The following is a 16,809-nucleotide window of genomic DNA, read 5'->3' as shown; positions in this document are numbered from 1 at the left end:
TCAGGTACATGGAGGGCTCCTAGAGGTCACCCACGTGTCAGTCCCCCACAGCATTGCCAGCAGGTGACTACCCACCCTTGACCACCTCCTTGAGCAGGAGGACTCATTCTGTACTGACACTGAGGCTGCCAACTTCCCACTGAACCATGCAGAAGTTTTCTAAAACATATTTTAAGGGCATGGAGTTCCTGCCCTGGGCACAGGTAGTGATGGTCCACAGGGGATCTGGTACTCCGTACCTCATCATGATCGAGTCATGGAATGAGCTGGCATTGAGCACCGGGTTTAGTCAAAGCTCTGTAGGTAAGTGTGCTTCAAGCCTGAAAAAGCCCTCATTGGTCAAAACACCTTGATCTGTAGCATGCATCAGTGTCCCCATTCATGCGTCCATCTAGAACAAAATCCCATTTCTGTGTAGTATTGTTAACCTGGAAAACACAGCTTTCAGAAAGGGGCTGTGGCAAGCTGCACTTACAGACGGGCCTGATCCACATGGCACCGCTGGGATTCTCAGGCCCTCTGAAGCTCTTTTTATTTTTTGCCTGTAAAATGTGGCTTTTACCATGCAAACCTTCGTTGTACATTTGTATTTCTCATTTTACAACCCTGCCTATTGAATGTTTTGTGCTTTCGTTGACATCATAACAAACTTCTGGTTGACACAGTTTGCTTGGAAAATAAAAAAGAATCAGCTCTATTTTTTAAGGGGCTTTGTGATGAGTAAATCATGCCAACTGCATGTTCTCCCATTTTTTGTTGAGGTACTTATAGTTACTCTTGACATTCTAAAGTCAGAATATGCCAATTTCAGATGTTGCTGCTGGTGCAACTTTAAGAAGGAGCAAAGCAGTGATGTTGAATGCAACACAGGCTTCTCCCACAGGATCCGAAAGAGATCACTGAGGAGTACGTAAGATTGGAAATCCTGGCTTGACGAATTAGTTATTTCAATCTGTTCTGGCCCTGAGAAGTGATCAGACACCTTGACAGGTTTATCCTTTGTAGAGCTGGGGGGAAAAGCCTCAAAGGAGAGAGGGGCAGGAAGGTATAGTTCAGAAATGGGGGGGGAAACCTTTTAGTATTTCAGGGATTAAAAATACTAAATCTGTAGATTATCTGCCTCAAATCCTTTCTGGAAAGAAATGGTAGGTAAATAATTCATGTTGCATATTTAAACACATGTAAAATATAGAATAAACGGTCTTGTTGGTAGGACATGCTACGTGAGGGATGCTGCCCTCCCGTTTGTCACTGCGGAATTATACCTGAGCAAACCAGCGCTGATGTTCCTTAAACATATAATTAGGACTGTATGTGCGTTGATTGCTAGATCTGACAAGTGCTGGTACTGTCATTATTTTTTAGAATAATTGTGTGTGTTGTCAAATCTTCTCCAGTTGTGGGTTATTGCAGACATCCCCTTGCTCCCTTGTTCCTAACAGAACTCTTGATTCTGTGCAGGCCTCCACCCTCTCCCTTCCTCCATGGGCCTCTGCCAGGAAGGAGGTGAAGCCCAGTTGGTTTCACTCAATCGCTGTGGTCCATTCCCCGTGCCAGTGATGAGTTTGCGCGTGGGCTCATGACACTGTTCTGGCAGTTGGACATTAGGGGAAGCCTGCTGGAGGGTTTCTGGGAAAGCCTTCCTTGCTTCCAGGAGAAATGTGCAGGATTGTCCCTTCTCCCTCTATAGATTGCCCAGTGTGACCGTGATGCCCACCAGTATGACCACCATCTTTAAACCCTGGGGGGGAGGTCATCTTAGGGAGAGGACAAAGACAGGATGGCAGAGAGACCAGAGATGGAAAGATCCTGGCTTCCTGATGATGCTTTTGGGGTGCTGAATTAACTAGCCTTGGAGCCGCTGTTCCTCACACTATGACTCATAATGTGGAGAATATGGATGAGTCCCTTTGCATTAGTGAGGCTTTCCTGCTACCTGCATCCAAGCCATCTTCGTAGATGAATAAATAATTTAAGATAAAATAAAAAAATAAAACTCAAAAAGAACAAAGGTTATTACAACCGTGACTCATGTATATCATATCTAAGAGTGACATTTAAAATGTGTGATGAGATTTTTCTGCCGAATGCAATTTGTCATGACTGTGTGTTTATTCATCACTGCCTACAGAGGGAGCCCCCATGAAGAGGACTAGTGTCATTTAGTGCTAGTGGCAGGTTCTAGTTAGGATATTGGTTTGACTGTTTTGACAGAAGTGAAATAACAATGATTTTAAAAGGTTGTGAGATTGTTTCTTCTCTCCCAAAGCAGTTTGGGCTGGTAGACGGTCAAGGAAATGGGTAGTCTGCCCCATGAGGTCATCCAGGGTTCTTCTCTGTTATCCACTAGGATGTTGTCTCCATAGGCATCAAGAAAGCTGGCTACCCACCATGCCAGTGTTTCAGAGCATGGGAAATGGTGAAGAAGGAAGTTCAGAATGAGATAGGGCAGACAGCCTCCTTTTGACCCAGAATTGCATATAATACTTCCAATCACAACTCATTGGCCCAAACTTGATCATATGGCAACAACTAGTTGCAAGGGACTCAGGAAAATATCATCTCTAGCTGGGTGGCCGTGTATCCAGCTAAAACCTAGAGGATTCCCTTAGGAAGAAAAAAGAGCAAATAGACTCTGGGAGACAGAAACATCTGCCACACACAATATGTCCTATACAGGGGGAGGCAGCACATAACAAGGAGAGCGTGCTAGGTGCCACACAGATTGTGAAGCAAGGATTTGAGTTACTAGAGCCAGTCTCCCTGAGCAGCCTGGAGCCTTTGCCAGTTCTGACCTGTCCTGGCCTCTCTTCTGGTCAACCAAAGGACTTGAATCAGGTGATGTTTAAACCCTCTCCCAACTCTGACCTTCTCTGGCAGGGTCCTGCAGACCTTCTATTTCTAGAGTGGGGGCAGAGATGAAGGGGAAGCGGGGTGAGTACCTCATACGTGGGTTGTAGGTATTAAAATCATAGGAGAAGTCACTGCTAACCTGTCTGGCACTTAATTAGGAGCCAGGTACTGTGCTAGGTCCCTTACACCTGTTAACTTCACTATCCCTAACACAGCATGTGAGGTGGAGCCTGTGGTTGTTCCCATTTCATAGGTGGGGAAACTGTGGCTCTGTAAGGGTTTAAGAAAGGCTTCAGCCCTAGCCAACTGATCCCTGAGCCCACACGCTTAACTCCGTGTTGTGGGAAGGGCTGGGACATGAGGTGGGATTTGTGGGGTGTGGCCAGATCGTAGCGAACCATGCAAGGAGGGCTAAAGAGCCTGGGGCCTGATGCTACCCTTTATCCAGGGCCAGTTTGGGGGTTGATCTGCAGTGTTGAACAGCCCACCGCCCCGTTACCTCAGGGCCAGGAGATGGCTCCCGTCACCACCTGTCACATCTGCGCCTGACGTTGCCATGGGTTACATCACCTTTCACTACTCCAGGGGAGAAGACCGGCTGTTCTGTTGGAGGAGAGTACCCTGGTGAGAGAGGAGCCCTGGGAGGGTCAGCCGTGGGGCAAAGTGCAGAACGCTCAAGGGGAGAACCACCACACACCCTATAGGCATCCTTTAAGCTGTCGCCCCTGTGAGAGGAACACGGAAGCCTCTGTCCTGCTCCGGTCCTGTATTCCCAAAGGAGGCTGGGGCTGGGAAGACACCGGACCCTGGCCCCAGAAAATGAGGGTCAGTCCAGGAAGTCGGCCTGTCCCTTAAGCTGACACAGATTGGTGGCATGGATCCTGGGATCACACTCCCCCTGCTCCGACCTGGAAGTCAGGGGCTTTGTGCCAAGAGGGGACTCTAGGGAGGGAGTGGGCATCAGTGCATGTACTGTCTGGTGCCCTTGGTGATAGGACTCCTTGGGGTCATCAGGCAGGCTGGCCCGGGCAGGGGGAGTGAGACCCTTGCAGCTCACCTGGCCCTGGGTAGCCAGCTTTCCCCAGGCACAGCAGCCTCACTGCATGTGCAGCTGGTGTGGGGTGCCTGGACTAACCCACCTCCCTTCTGTGGCTCCTGACACTCAAACAGTGCCACAACCCCCGCCCCATTGCCCCCCAACAGTCAATACAGTCTCACTTGGTGCTGTCTCTTTGGTTCCTTCTGTTTTCCTAAAATGCAATTATAAATGCACCAGCTCCAGTCTGCTCTTCAAGACTGAGCTCTAGCTGAGCCTCTTGCAGGAAAGCTATCCTCCCTCTCTGGGCCTAGGTGGATCTCCTCCTCCCACTCCCGCTTCTGCCTCACGGCACTGGTTCCATATGGTGTAATGGTCTTTTTACTCATTGTTCCACTGACCAGACTGTGAGCTTCCTTTCTCTTTTTTTTAACTTTTAATTTCAAACATACACAAAAGCAGAGAGGATCATATAATACATCCTCAAGAATCCATCAATCAGTTGTTAGTTTTGCCAGGAGTTGTCAGCATTTTGCCACTCTTGATTTATTAATTCCTCTTCAACCTTCCCCCCCCCCCAATATTTTAAAGCAATCCCAAGATCTCGTATCATTCTGCCGTATATACTTTTGTACATTTCATCTGTGAGCTTCAAGATGGCGGAACTGTGTCCTGAATCCTGTGTTCTGTGTCCACAGCACTGTGGATGATACCCGACACATATTGGATCTTGAGAAATAAGGTGGTTTTGAATCGACTGATTGACCAGATGAGTGACTTGGTTTCGACCTTTGGAACTGAGCATGCACACTAGCTGGAATTTGAGTAACTGGAATGTGAATAACTGCTAGGAACCCACAGCTTCCTTGGTGTCTGCCCTGCGGCCTGGGGGTTTCTAGGAGGTTCTGAAGTCTGTCCATCATTCCTCAGACTTAAAGGTTGGTTTATTTTTAGCCAAGCATCTTTGATTTTGCAATTAAACTCTACATTGAGGTGACGTTGGATAGAGAGGACTATTAAGATGTAGCTTTTAACTGGGTGTTATGCACAAACAATCGTGGAACACTACATCCAAAACTAATGATGTAATATATGGTGATTAACATAACAATAAAAAATTTAAAAAAAAAAGATGTAGCTTTTACCTTTGCTTGGTTCATATTTAGTTCACAACTATAGCCTTGGGTTTTTTTTTTTAATTATAATAGTGTATTTACTTAGGCCAAAGTGATTAAGGCCCAAAAAATCAAAGTATAGAATACATCTAAAGCATTTTCTTTAATAACATCTTTCTATTCCTGGTAATGGTATTTTAACTACACAAATAAGAGATAATTAAATACACATTTTTCTTTCAAGCAGTTGTGGTCATGTTTAAAACCCTAAATTCTGTACACTTTGAAGGGGACCCTGAGACCAGAGTCATTAGACGTGGCATTTCCCACTCTTATGAGGTAAAAATCAGACCAGCGCTTGGGCTTTGGAAATTTCTGGGGGTAGAATGGTAGTTTATAAAAATGCCTTTGACATGTTCCTTTTTCCTCTTAATTCAGAAACAGTACTTACCATAATATAAAGGGAAGTACCTATCAACTAGTCCTTTTTTCAAAATTATATTCTAAAATATTTCCTTTCACCATTCAAATCTGCTGTAAAATTAAAGTTGTCTGGGTTTTCTGTTTGTTTTGTTTTTTGCTGTTTCATCAGGATTTCAGAGTAATAATTCTGTTTCTGGATTTAAGGTATTTTTACTGTGTGGGTTTAGCACAGGCACTAAGGCAGTGCCCAGTAGACATCTGATGACTACTAGTCACTGTTACATGTTCAGCCTGGAACATAAAACAGTTGTTTCTACAGAGGTATTTATAGGAGTTGGATTCGGTCATGATGCCATATTGAGTCTAGAGCGTCTTTTCCTTGGAAGGTGGTGGGACTTGAGAAATGTCAGAGGACAGGGAGATGTGAGGACCATGCTGAAGTAGGTCATAATCCCAGCATCTCACCCTGCTGCTGTAGCAGTGATTCTTCCCATGCACTTTATTTTCTGGACTGTGAGTGAGCAGGCTCTGGGGTTTCAACTGTGGACCCAGAGGCCTGGCTGTCACTTGGCATTACTTGAACAAATGTGATGGAGTGTCCAGCGGAGCTGTAGTAAACCCCAGGAGCGTTTGCATAGAGCCCGCATGGAAGGAATATGCGGGAAGATGCCTGGAGGGAACTCATGGATTGCATGACTTCTTGAGTGGCTGCACGAGCCTCCTCCCTATGGATGAAAATGAGAGTGGGCCAGAGCTCAGGCCACAGAGACAGAGCCCTTTGGCTGGTAATCCTCATCTTCTTAGGATGGAACCCGAAAGAAACTGACACAGATATTCCAGGCTGGAAAAGCTGTGGTGGTGCCGGGGCACGCCACAGATGAGTCAGCCAAAGGAAGACTCGTCATGCTGGGGGAGTCGGGAATGAGGCTGCAAACGTGGCTGCCTGCCCTGACAGCTGGGGCTGGCGAGTAGAGATGTGGCCAGTGGCCAGGATTTGGAAGAGGAACCACAGCATGGGGAAGAAGCAGTAGCTCGGGGGAAGGGGCAAGTCTTTGTGTCTAGATGATGGTGCAGGGATCTGTATGATTCCTCCAGAGCTGGGCAAACACAGCATATGCCCGCTGCCACTGCTGTGCACCTCCCTGCCTTCCTGCTCTCTCATTCTCTTATTCCCACTCTCATTTAAAGATGGACACCCAGGACTCAGAGAAATGAAGTTAGTTGTCAGAGGGGCACACACAAACTAAGCAGCAGAGCAGGGAATTGGCCCAGATCTGCCGGTCTCTGGAGCCGCCTGTTCGCCACCATGTCAGGGCTCCTCTCCGTCTCTCGCACTGAGGAAGTGTCTCTGCCAAAGGCGTTTTTTCTCTGACCCATGCACCCTAGGTCCCACCATGCGACCAGCACTTGGGTGCTTACACACACACATTGGGGTCCTAGCTCCAGCTGGCAAACACAAATGTCTTCAAATCCATGTGAATTTTAGCTACCATGTTTATTTAGCCATTAAAAAGAAGAATAAAGCATGACCTTCCTTTCCAAGTTTTCTAGGAAAATAGGCTCCAGAAGAAGGTGTGTGTTTTCCCTGGGGTTGAGGTCGCCACCCCCTCCAGGCTGTGTGCTCACCCCCGGGGCCATGATCACACTAGCATAAGTGGAAATAATGAGACTGTGACCACATACCTGGCATTTGGTGTTTGGTGGTGCCAATGGAGGGTCAGAAGGGGGAGGGTGCTGAAATCCTGGGAGTATTAAGGGGAAAAGGGTGGGTGTTCCCAGACTGGAGCTTGTGTCAAATGAAAAGCTGCAAACGTGTAGAGATGTCAGTAACCTAAAAACTAGAAGCAGTCAGGCAGGCACACAATCCCCGCCATCTGGTTAACCCAGCACATCCCCAGTATTTTAAATCTGGAACTAAATATAGCTCCTTTCCGAAAAAGCACTCAGCTTATTAAGGAAAGTAGAAAAGTAGAGTTTTGCATGTGCTTTCTGCAGATGATGGTACGGAGCTCTAGACCCTGGCTTAGGAATTCCTAGTAAAGATGCAAGCCATTTCCTCTTTGTTGTTATCAGTTAGCTTTCGTTTTGTATCAAGCTCCCGAAACTTAGTGGCTTAAAACAGCAACCATTATACTTGCTTGTGATCTGTGGGTTGGCTGCGCATTTCTTTTAAGTCTGGGCTGACTTCCTGGTCCCCATCCGCTGGTGGCGTGGCTGGACTGGAATGGTCTGGGATGGCCTTGCTCCCACGTGTGGTGTTGGGCAGGCTGGTTGAAGAGAGTTTCAGCGGGGGCTGCTTGCTTTGGCTCCATGTGGTCTCTCATCCTCCACCAGCTAGCCCGGGTGTCTCCCCATGGTGGTCTCAGTGTTCCGAAAGCAGCAAAGGAGGACAGGCCCCAGTGCATTAAGTACCTTTAAAGCCTCTGCTTACAGCTCAGTTAACTGTTGTCCCCATTGGCCAAAGTCAATACCTTGTCCAAGCTTAGAGTCCATGTGGGAGGAAACTACACAGGCCATGGATACAGAAAGGCTACAAATCCACCATGCTATAAGCCTAAGGTCTAACTCAGTAAGTAGTGGTTATTTCCACCTAATGCCACTAGAAGGCAACTCTGAACAGTCTTGTGGTTCATCCTCATGTAAAGAGGCAGTGTCAGGTAAAACCATAGGCAGAGTACTTAGTCGTCGTTCTGGTGGCCTCACCTGCCAGTAAGTGTGGTGGAAAATCCCCCAAGAGGCCGGAGGCAAGAAGTAGTTGAAGAGCCAGACCTGGCCCAGCATGGGAAGAAAGATCCTCACCTCCCACACCCAAACGCAGAGCAATCAAGTGGCAGGTCTGGTTTCTGAGGTACTGGAGCAAAAGACACCACTGGGCTTAGAAGTCAGAGGTGGGTGATTTCCCAGGGCCAGCAAGATTGTTTCCCACGCCCAGAGGGAGAGAGGCTGAAGACAGCATTTGAGCTGGAGCTACAGAGGGAGAGGTGAACCTTCAGTACTCACATACCTGGAGAAACCAACAAACAGGTGAAGAAACTCTTCCTGTCTCCCAGGAGGAGGGAAGAAGCAGCAAAGTGAACTGAGAGAAGATGAGGAGGGTATTCCCTCCTCATGCTAGTAACAACCATTGTCTTTTGAATGTCTGTCATATGCTGTATGTAGACTTTAATCTTCACAACGTCCTGAGGTGATTAGCCCCAATTCACAGATGAGGAAACTGAGTCTCAGAGAGGTTAAGGAATTTGGCCTGTGTCACTGAGCTGAGTGCTCTGGCCTAGGTCTGTCTGGCTCTGTAGGGCTGCTCCTCTCTTTCCCCACAGCGCTGCTGATGTGGTCCACAAGAAAGAGCTTCTTCAAGCAGCAAGGGCTGCAGAGCTCTCCTACCAGGAGAGTTCTCAAAGACCCCAAAGGCCATCTCCCAGGCAGGAACGCTGGAAGATGCTCATGTAAAGGAAAAGATGGTGATCTCAGAAATTGGCATGGTGACAAAAGAGTGAGGAAGGTGTCAAGAGAAACCCCAGAATATTTATGGTCGGGAGTTCAGAGATACCCCAAAGGAGACATATCCCCTAGAACCTCCTCCAGACTCCTCTGTGATCCAGTCTCCACCTGCACACCCCACTCACCCTCCCCAAATTAAAAGGGTCACCTTATAAGAAGGTCATTGATAAAGCAGAATAAATTCAATCAGGAATGACCAAGACAAAGAGAGGGTTCTGAAACCCTCAGGCTATTCAGTGAAGAGCTGTCAGCCATCTTCAAGTACCTAAGAAGCTGGCTGGCACGTGCCAAGAGCTAACTGGTTCTGTGTTGACCCACAGCTGGCAGCTAGAGTCAGCATGCACACCTGTTGGGGACACCACAACACGTAAAATGAACTGTAAAGGCACAGAGATCTTGTTTTGTATCTTGTCACTGAGACGTAATAACCTGTACTCTTGAGTTTGGGTTTTCTGCCTGCATATTAGAAATGCATGTGTCTGTCCTGCAGAGTGTGAAAGAGGTTGTGTCAAGGGCCCCACATGGTGGCTGGTTCACATTGTGCTCTGTGGATGGAAACCTAGGGAACACTGATTTTGAGCAGTTAGAAGTTCCTGGTCCCTGGAGAAGCAGAGCAAAGGTAGAAGGCTTCTAAGGGGAGGTGCGAGGGTAGCCGAGCATTGTTATTCTGCCCAAGTGGGGTATGTTTTGAAAACACTGTGGCCAGTGTTCACAGGTGAATGTTGTCGCCTTCCACACACATTCCCTGGGAGCTGGGCCAGGCAGTAGAGGCTGTCTAGGGTGGAGGACAGAAACTGTCCTGGGTGGCCTCGATTGGTTAAGCGTCTGCCTTTGGCTCAGGTCATGATTCCAGGGTCCTGGGTTCGAGCCCCACATTGGGCTCCTTGCTCAGCGGGGAGTCTGCTTCTCCTTCTCCTCCCCGCTCCTGTTTTCTTTCTCTATCTCTGTCTCTCAAATAAATGAATAAAATCTTAAAAAAAAAAGAAAGAAAGAAACTGTGACCCGGATTTTACTTAGGTTGTTTGGTCCCTATGGGGAGGTTTACTGTTGAACCTGCTCAGATGAGCATTACCAAGGATACCCCCAAGGTCAAGGTGGCCCAGAGCCACCCAGGCTTAACACTTTGTATCTGGGATTGGGTTTATCAGCATCAAGGGTTCACCTTCGTTGTTAGCACAGAAAGGACGACCTGCAGTGCCACAGTCAGGCAGACCCACGCTCTGTCTCATACTGTGACCTCAGCTTCCTTGGGGGTTCAATGTAGAAGCCAGTGTTTCTCACCAAGCACAGATTCTGCTGAGCTGCTTTTAGATCTGTGTGTGTCTTTTTAAACACTCTCAACTGGAGTTTATGAGGAATTTGAATTTTGGAAACAATTATTTGGGGTCCCAAATATATTAAGTCCTGGTAGGATCAGCCAGGATAGTATGCTGTATTAGCCAGGATGCTAGAGAGCTTGCGAGGCTAGTGAGTGCCCTCCAGGTCAAGGAGGGGGTGTCCGCAGGAGGAGTTACAGGCCATCTTGGGACACTAGGCACTGGTCCTTGCTTAGGGGTGGTGACTGAAGGGACAGAAGCAGTGATTATTTGAAGGTGTAAATTAGGATCTGTTTGTCAACGGAGATGTTGGTTGCCAATGTACAGGCTCCATTGTGAGGTACAAGTATATTTTTGTTAGTCTTTTAGCAAATGTTCTCTTTTTGTAGACTGTCTGACAAATCCCTTTAAAGGAGTGGTTCTCAAACTCCCTTGCAGGGTCCTTCCTGGGCTTAGGGGCTGGGAAACAAGGGACTCCAGGGCTCTGGATCCTGCTTCATTCCCTACAGATATGCTTTTTTAAAAAAAAAAATAGATGATATAAGATAGAATTCACAAACCATCCAATTCACCCAAAGTGCGCAATTCAATAGCTTTTAAAGATTTATTTATTTATTTGAGAGAGAGAGAGCATGCGTGCATGCATGGACGCACACGCACACACACACGAGGGGGGAAGGGGTAGAGGGAAGGGAGAGAGACTCCCAAGTGGACGCCACACCGAGCTTGCAGCCGAAAGTAGAACTCGATCTCATGACCCTGAGATCATGACCTGAGCCCAAATCAAGAGTCAGGGGCTTACCCGACTGAGCCACCTAGGTGCCCCTCAATAGCTTTTGGTACATGTGTTCACAAAGTTGTGCAACCCCAGCCCTCACCATGTGAGCAAATGAGCTTTTGTCTGATTGTGTCTATTGGGGTTCTGAAGGAGATTGTATTTGAAGGAGGAAAAGATGCTGCCGCTAAAATCAGGTTTGAAATTATTGTTGTCCTCTTACTATAACAGGTTGGACCTTTTCTGAAGAGAGTGTGGTTTTCAAGTTCTGTTTTAAACATCAGAGAGAACAAGGAGAGAAACTTAACTGATGGGTTACACCCTCGAGCAGCCATTCACTTTTCTCACAGAAGGGCCTCATTCAGCATTTTTGAAAGTCGTTTTGCACAGCTCTAACGTGATGAGTGGAAAGGAGAATGGGTAGAGTGGGGCTGCAGGAAGGCGGGTGGACACAGCAGAAATAGGGTCACCAGTCCAGATGGGAGAGGTCTTCAGTTAGCAGATGGGGCCACTGAGTGTAGCGACAAATCCTCTGGCATACTCCAGCCATTCCTAAAGGTGTGACTATGGGACACGTGGCGGTGATTGGCGTTCAGGTTAGTGATTACAGTTTTTAAAAGACCAGAATCATATCAGCAAAATATTCACCAAAAAAGGTTGAAGATTTAGAAGTCGGTTGTCTGAATGGGCTGAGCATGAGCTGGTCCGTCAAGACTTGAGTGTCTGGCACACGGTAAGTTGCTCGATAAAAGCTCCTTACATTTTTCTTTGGAAAGGTCCTGCTGGGAAGTGTTTCATTCTGTGTTGATGTCGGATAAACGAAGCAGTCATGAACTGGTTTCCTCTTATTAATTTGAAGGGCGCATTCTCGGCTGGGCTCATTTGGGGGCAAAGACATAACCTGCTCTTGTTCCGTGACTAGGATTCACGCTTCCCTGCTGGAGGACTGGGCTAATTGGATTATTTTCAGTTGACAAACTTGGTTTTCCACCTCGGAGCACATGTTTATTGCCTCTGTTTTGTTCACAGGACGTGTTCCCGATTGGAGGTGAAGCCATGAGCAGAAAATAGAACAGACAATAATGCTTTTCCGCAGTCGCTTCTTGCTGCTGCTGGCCCTGGCGGGGCTGCTGGCCTTCGTGAGCCTCAGCCTGCAGTTCTGTGAGTATCGCCTGGTGCCGCCGGCTCGTGGGAGGGGAGGGGGCTTCATTCCGAGATAGAGGGCCCTTGTGGGGAGGAAACAAGCAGGCCCCAAAGCCTTTGTTTTTCAAATGAACAATGCAGTTTAAAACAACCGAGTCTTTTTATTATTGGTACTCTTGGTGGATGGTTGTGAGTACAAACCCTAAACCGCTGAGCTTTGTCCTGAGTGTCGTTTTCGGCCATAAGGAACTAGAGTGCTCACCAGGCCTCACAAAATGTTTTTGGCTTCTGCATAGGTTCCTAAACTGCCCAGTTATTCCTGGACTCTTAGATTCCCAAGGGGGAGACACTGAGCGGCCCATTGTGAGCCGGGGTGTTTAGCCTGCTGGTTGGTTCTTTGAGGGTTGGGTGTCTGTTTTCTGTTCAGTGGGCTGTGAGGCTGCAGTTGTTGGAGAGCATAGGGGATTAGGTACCAAACTCAGTTTCCTCTGCAGCAGGGACCATACACGGGGCATCTCATGTGGTGAGGCAAGGGCAGGGCTGATGAAGCCAGTCCATGGATCTCACTGCCCAGCACTTTGTCCTTCACTGGGCGCCTGTGTTCAGGTTCGACCCCAAAGCTGCATACCCCACTGCTCACCCCAAGAGAGGCCATCCTCAAACACAGATCTGGCCCCGGCACCTCCTTGGTTGTAACCCTGCAGGGGTGGCCCATGCTGTCCGGGAGGCTCTCTGTCCTCCAGTGGCCCCTCTCTCACGCCGAATTGCTTGGCGTTCTCTACGCATTTACCCCGTTCTCTGTGCCCAGATCCCGCCAGCCCCTCTGCCTGGAGCACCATCCTCCTCACGCCCCTCCCATCCTTTCCTCCACGTGGTTCACTCAGTCTTTCTCTCCTCTAGGAACCTCCCAGGATTTCCCCCCACCCCCTCAACCGGGTCTGATGCTTCTTTGGTGTATGTACTTCCAGGCTGCCCTAAACCTGTTCCCCTCCTCACACCAGCCATATGGTATTCTAATGTTCAGCTCTTGTGACTCTTCCTCTTACAAGACTGTTCTCTGAGAGCAGGGACCATGTCCTGTTTCCCTCTATACCCCAGGGACTGCACTGCCAACCACACAGTAGGTGTTTCATGACCATTAAACGAATGAATGAATGAATCGACACCTGCTCTGAAAAGCAGGCTGACCCGAATTCCCTCTCCTTCTGGTGCCATATACTCGAAGCTGAGAATGTCTGTCCAATGCTGGGAATTGCGTTTTTGCTGTCACCTGCCTTCCCTCCATCTTACCACCGCACCCTGATGGATGGGAGATACGTGGTCGGCACCCATCACTGCCTAGGATGGCTCTGTGAGGAGGTGGCATTTCTATCGCAGCTTGAGTGATGGGAAGGAGAGCAGGTGGCTCGGCAAGTGAGATGTTCTGAGAGCGCTGAGGAATGTGGGAAAGACTTGGCATTTGGAATAAGTGGTTTGAAGAGAGGAGGCTTTGAGCAAGTTTCCCCTGATACACCTCCAATTTGTGACATACTCCATGTACACGTCTGGTACCCACAACAGGCTGTTTCTAATACTAAAGACAATTAAAAATACTCATTTTATCGTTCCAGAATAGGAAACGAGGTCAAGAGTAGGTGGGCATAGGAAGTTTAAAGATACTCCAGATGGTTAATGAACCATAAAATACGAATCCTTTCCAAAAAATGTGTTAGGACTCTCAGTAGTTTAACTGTTCATAACTTTTCATTAAAAATTTTCCATCCTTTGGCTGGGGAGGTAGGAGGTTACAATCAACCTTGACTTTTTATTCTACGAAGCTGACAGGATCTGAGACGTGAATGTGGGTTACTTGTGTTTGCTGCGTTTCTCTTGCATGAGGTGGTTTCCACGTCACTGAATTGGCCAGTGTGTTTTGCTTATATAACTCTTCTGAAAGTACCTTCTGTTTTAGGAGAGCCAATTTTCAGCCATACTTTTTTTAAGGGAAATTTTGCAGGGTAAATTAGCCTGCCCGGGTTGGAGCTCTTTATTCTTGGATACATTGGAGTTCGGAAAGATATTAAGATATGGATGTTCTTACTGCTCTTCTACTTCTCGGTAAACTATAACTTTGAAACTTACCCATTTCTGTAGATATGGAGTTTAATTGCTTTATTTATTTAATTGCGTTGTGGCTTGCTGGTTATTACGGTATAAGGAACCGCACTAGTTGGTAATACAAAAGCATACCTTTAACTAACATTTGTGTTTTCATTCTTACCCTAAAATATGTGGACTTTTTTTTCATCATTTCTTTTGACTAATTTTTGAATAAATACCAGATTAGCACATATAATTGTTTTAGGTAATATATGTGAGGCAATCAAATATAACTTGGTTTTTCTCAGGCTTTAAGTGAACCAGTATAGTTTTATTTGCTTTCTGCAATGATGATGTATTTTATTTTGTCCTGTTGGCTTTTTCTCATGTTTTGAATATGAGAAAGTTATGACCCGGGTTACAATTTAAAAATCAGGTTGTTTAAATAAGCATTTCTTCCTCTTGGTACAGAAAGTAGGGTCTTTGACCCCAAATGTATTTATTAAGTGCTTATGTGTGTCGCATTTTTCTACAGTGTCGGGGTGGAGGTGGATGGAAAGGATATAAAAAAGGTTAAGATACAGTTCATAGTTTCTCAAAATATGTTTATTTTAAATAGTACTAATGACCTGCTGTAGACTAACAGCCTTTAATGAAAATCATTCATTTTGTCTTTTCAAGTCCTGGATATTTTTGAGTTTGGAAATAGGAAAACTCTGAAATTCCTGATATCCAAATTGCAGAAGGGAACAAGTAAGACATACCTATCTTTAGTTATTCTAGTTAAAATGTGTACCAGTGTAAAAATTACTTCTCAGATTAAGGGAGTGCTTCATTGCAACAGGGCAAAGACCACCAGCATGTAAAGACTTGATTAGTTGTATTTCTGCTTTTTCTGCTCTTTTTTGTAATCGTCCATTTTTCCTCCTTCAGCCCAGCCTGTCCTTAATTCTTATTTTATGCTCATTTCACCGTGTTCCAACGGCCATTCCCAAAACGGCGGTGCGGCGGCAACGCGCAGGCTCTGGAATGACAGCTTTGGGTTTGGATGCTGCTCTGCCACGTGGCAGCCCTGTGCCCTGGGCAAGTCGGACCTCTCAGAGCCTCTGTTTCTTCTTCTGTAAAATGGAATGAGTTGTGGCTGCTGCAGTGTCAGTGTGAGAACAGAGACCTTGTGGGAAACCCCTTGGCTTGTGGAAGCGTAGGCAATGTAAACCTTTTATTTTATTTTTATTTTTATTTTTTAAGATTTTATTTATTTATTTGAGAGAGCGAGAATGAGAGAGAGAGAGCACATGAGAGGGGGGAGGGTCAGAGGGAGAAGCTCTAGGATCATGACCTGAGCCGAAGGCAGTCGCTTAACCCACTGAGCCACCCAGGCGCCCAATGTAAACCTTTTAAACAACAGCACAGAGTCCCATCGCCAGGTACCATGTTCAGAAACCAGGCCTCTCGGGGTCCCAGAGGCTGCCGAGGCTTGGGTTCCTTCAGGTGCTTGTCAGAGAGGAGGCTCCTGAAATATATTCTACTTCTTTTTGTTTTTGATCAGAGCCCATTGGCATGATAGTGGCCAGTCTACGCTGGGCACATGGCACTATATCTGGCGGTGATTTTCCTGGGTAGCGCCCCAGTTGACCAGAGCAGCTTCTGAGGAAAATACCAAAGATGGACTGGATGTTCAGATCCCCAGGTGGAAGAGGGAAGGTTACCCCGCAGCAGTGAAAGCCAGGGTTGTCTTCAGTATCTCAAGAGCCCTTTCTGCAGGGGTCAGACTTGTTCTGTGTGGCCCAGGTGACCATGGGGCCACATTCCAGTGGAGCGTCCTAAAAGTCAGTGGCATGCAGAGGTGGAATGCTTGGGGTGCAAACTCTGGAGCATTGCTCTGTGAAGAGGAGGATACTAGGTAGGTCATCGGGCCTGATTCCATTTAAAGTCTCTTCAGACTCTGAGGTTTTAGGAATTTTATCTTTTCTTGTTGATCCAACGCCATGAGTGTGTACAGCTTTGTCCTTCAGCACATGTTCCTTGAGTTTCCACCGTAGGTTAGGTCCTGGGCTGGGAGCTTAATCCGTCAAGGACCACAGCAGCTATCTGTCCTACTGGGGGAAAATCACGAGCAGACACTTGGAATACAGTGTGTGATGTGCTAGGAGGGTAAGAGGTGATAAATAACATGTAAGGTGACGGCGGGGGCAGGGGGGACAGTGGTGGAGAACACGGCTCTAAGAAAAAGCCAGACTGCCCGGATTGAATTCCTGTCCTGCCACTTACCAGCTAGGTGACCTCAGCCATGTTATTTACCCTCTCCCTGCCTCAGTTTCCTCATCTGTAGAATGGGGATAATGATAGTCCCTATTTCACAGCGTTAGTAAAGGATTTAGTGAGCCCATATTTTAAGACACCGATAACAGTGCCTGACACATAGTGATCACTGTATGTGTGTTTGTTAAATAAAATGAATTAGAGATCATTTATGGCAGGGTGATATGGGAGGATAGAGGACAAGAAGCTAATCCAGTCTGGGAATTCAGGGAAGACTCCCCGGCAGAGGTGACATCTGAGCTTCATCCT

General features: G+C 47.1%; 1 protein-coding gene across 4 annotated transcripts in view; it reads left to right on the top strand.

Moving 5' to 3' along the window:
• PXYLP1 (2-phosphoxylose phosphatase 1) overlaps positions 1–16,809 on the top strand; it is a 69,972-nt gene that overhangs the window by 23,214 nt on the left and 29,949 nt on the right. For 3 of the 4 annotated variants that reach the window (XM_028099272.2, XM_028099269.2, XM_028099270.1), the window contains one exon: positions 12,046–12,177. In XM_028099272.2, coding sequence (XP_027955073.1) covers positions 12,099–12,177 — 79 coding nt within the window. In that variant the 5' untranslated portion in view covers positions 12,046–12,098. Of the gene's footprint in view, positions 1–4,617; positions 4,828–12,045; positions 12,178–16,809 lie in introns of those variants that run through there. The other variant, XM_088026015.1, reaches the window with a different exon arrangement.

Source organism: Eumetopias jubatus, unplaced genomic scaffold, assembly GCF_037043125.1.
Source record: "Eumetopias jubatus isolate StellerSeaLion01/CBP00866 unplaced genomic scaffold, mEumJub1_p1.0 scaffold_1, whole genome shotgun sequence".
Taxonomy (NCBI): domain Eukaryota; kingdom Metazoa; phylum Chordata; class Mammalia; order Carnivora; family Otariidae; genus Eumetopias; species Eumetopias jubatus.
This window is presented reverse-complemented; position numbering and strand designations above follow the sequence as displayed.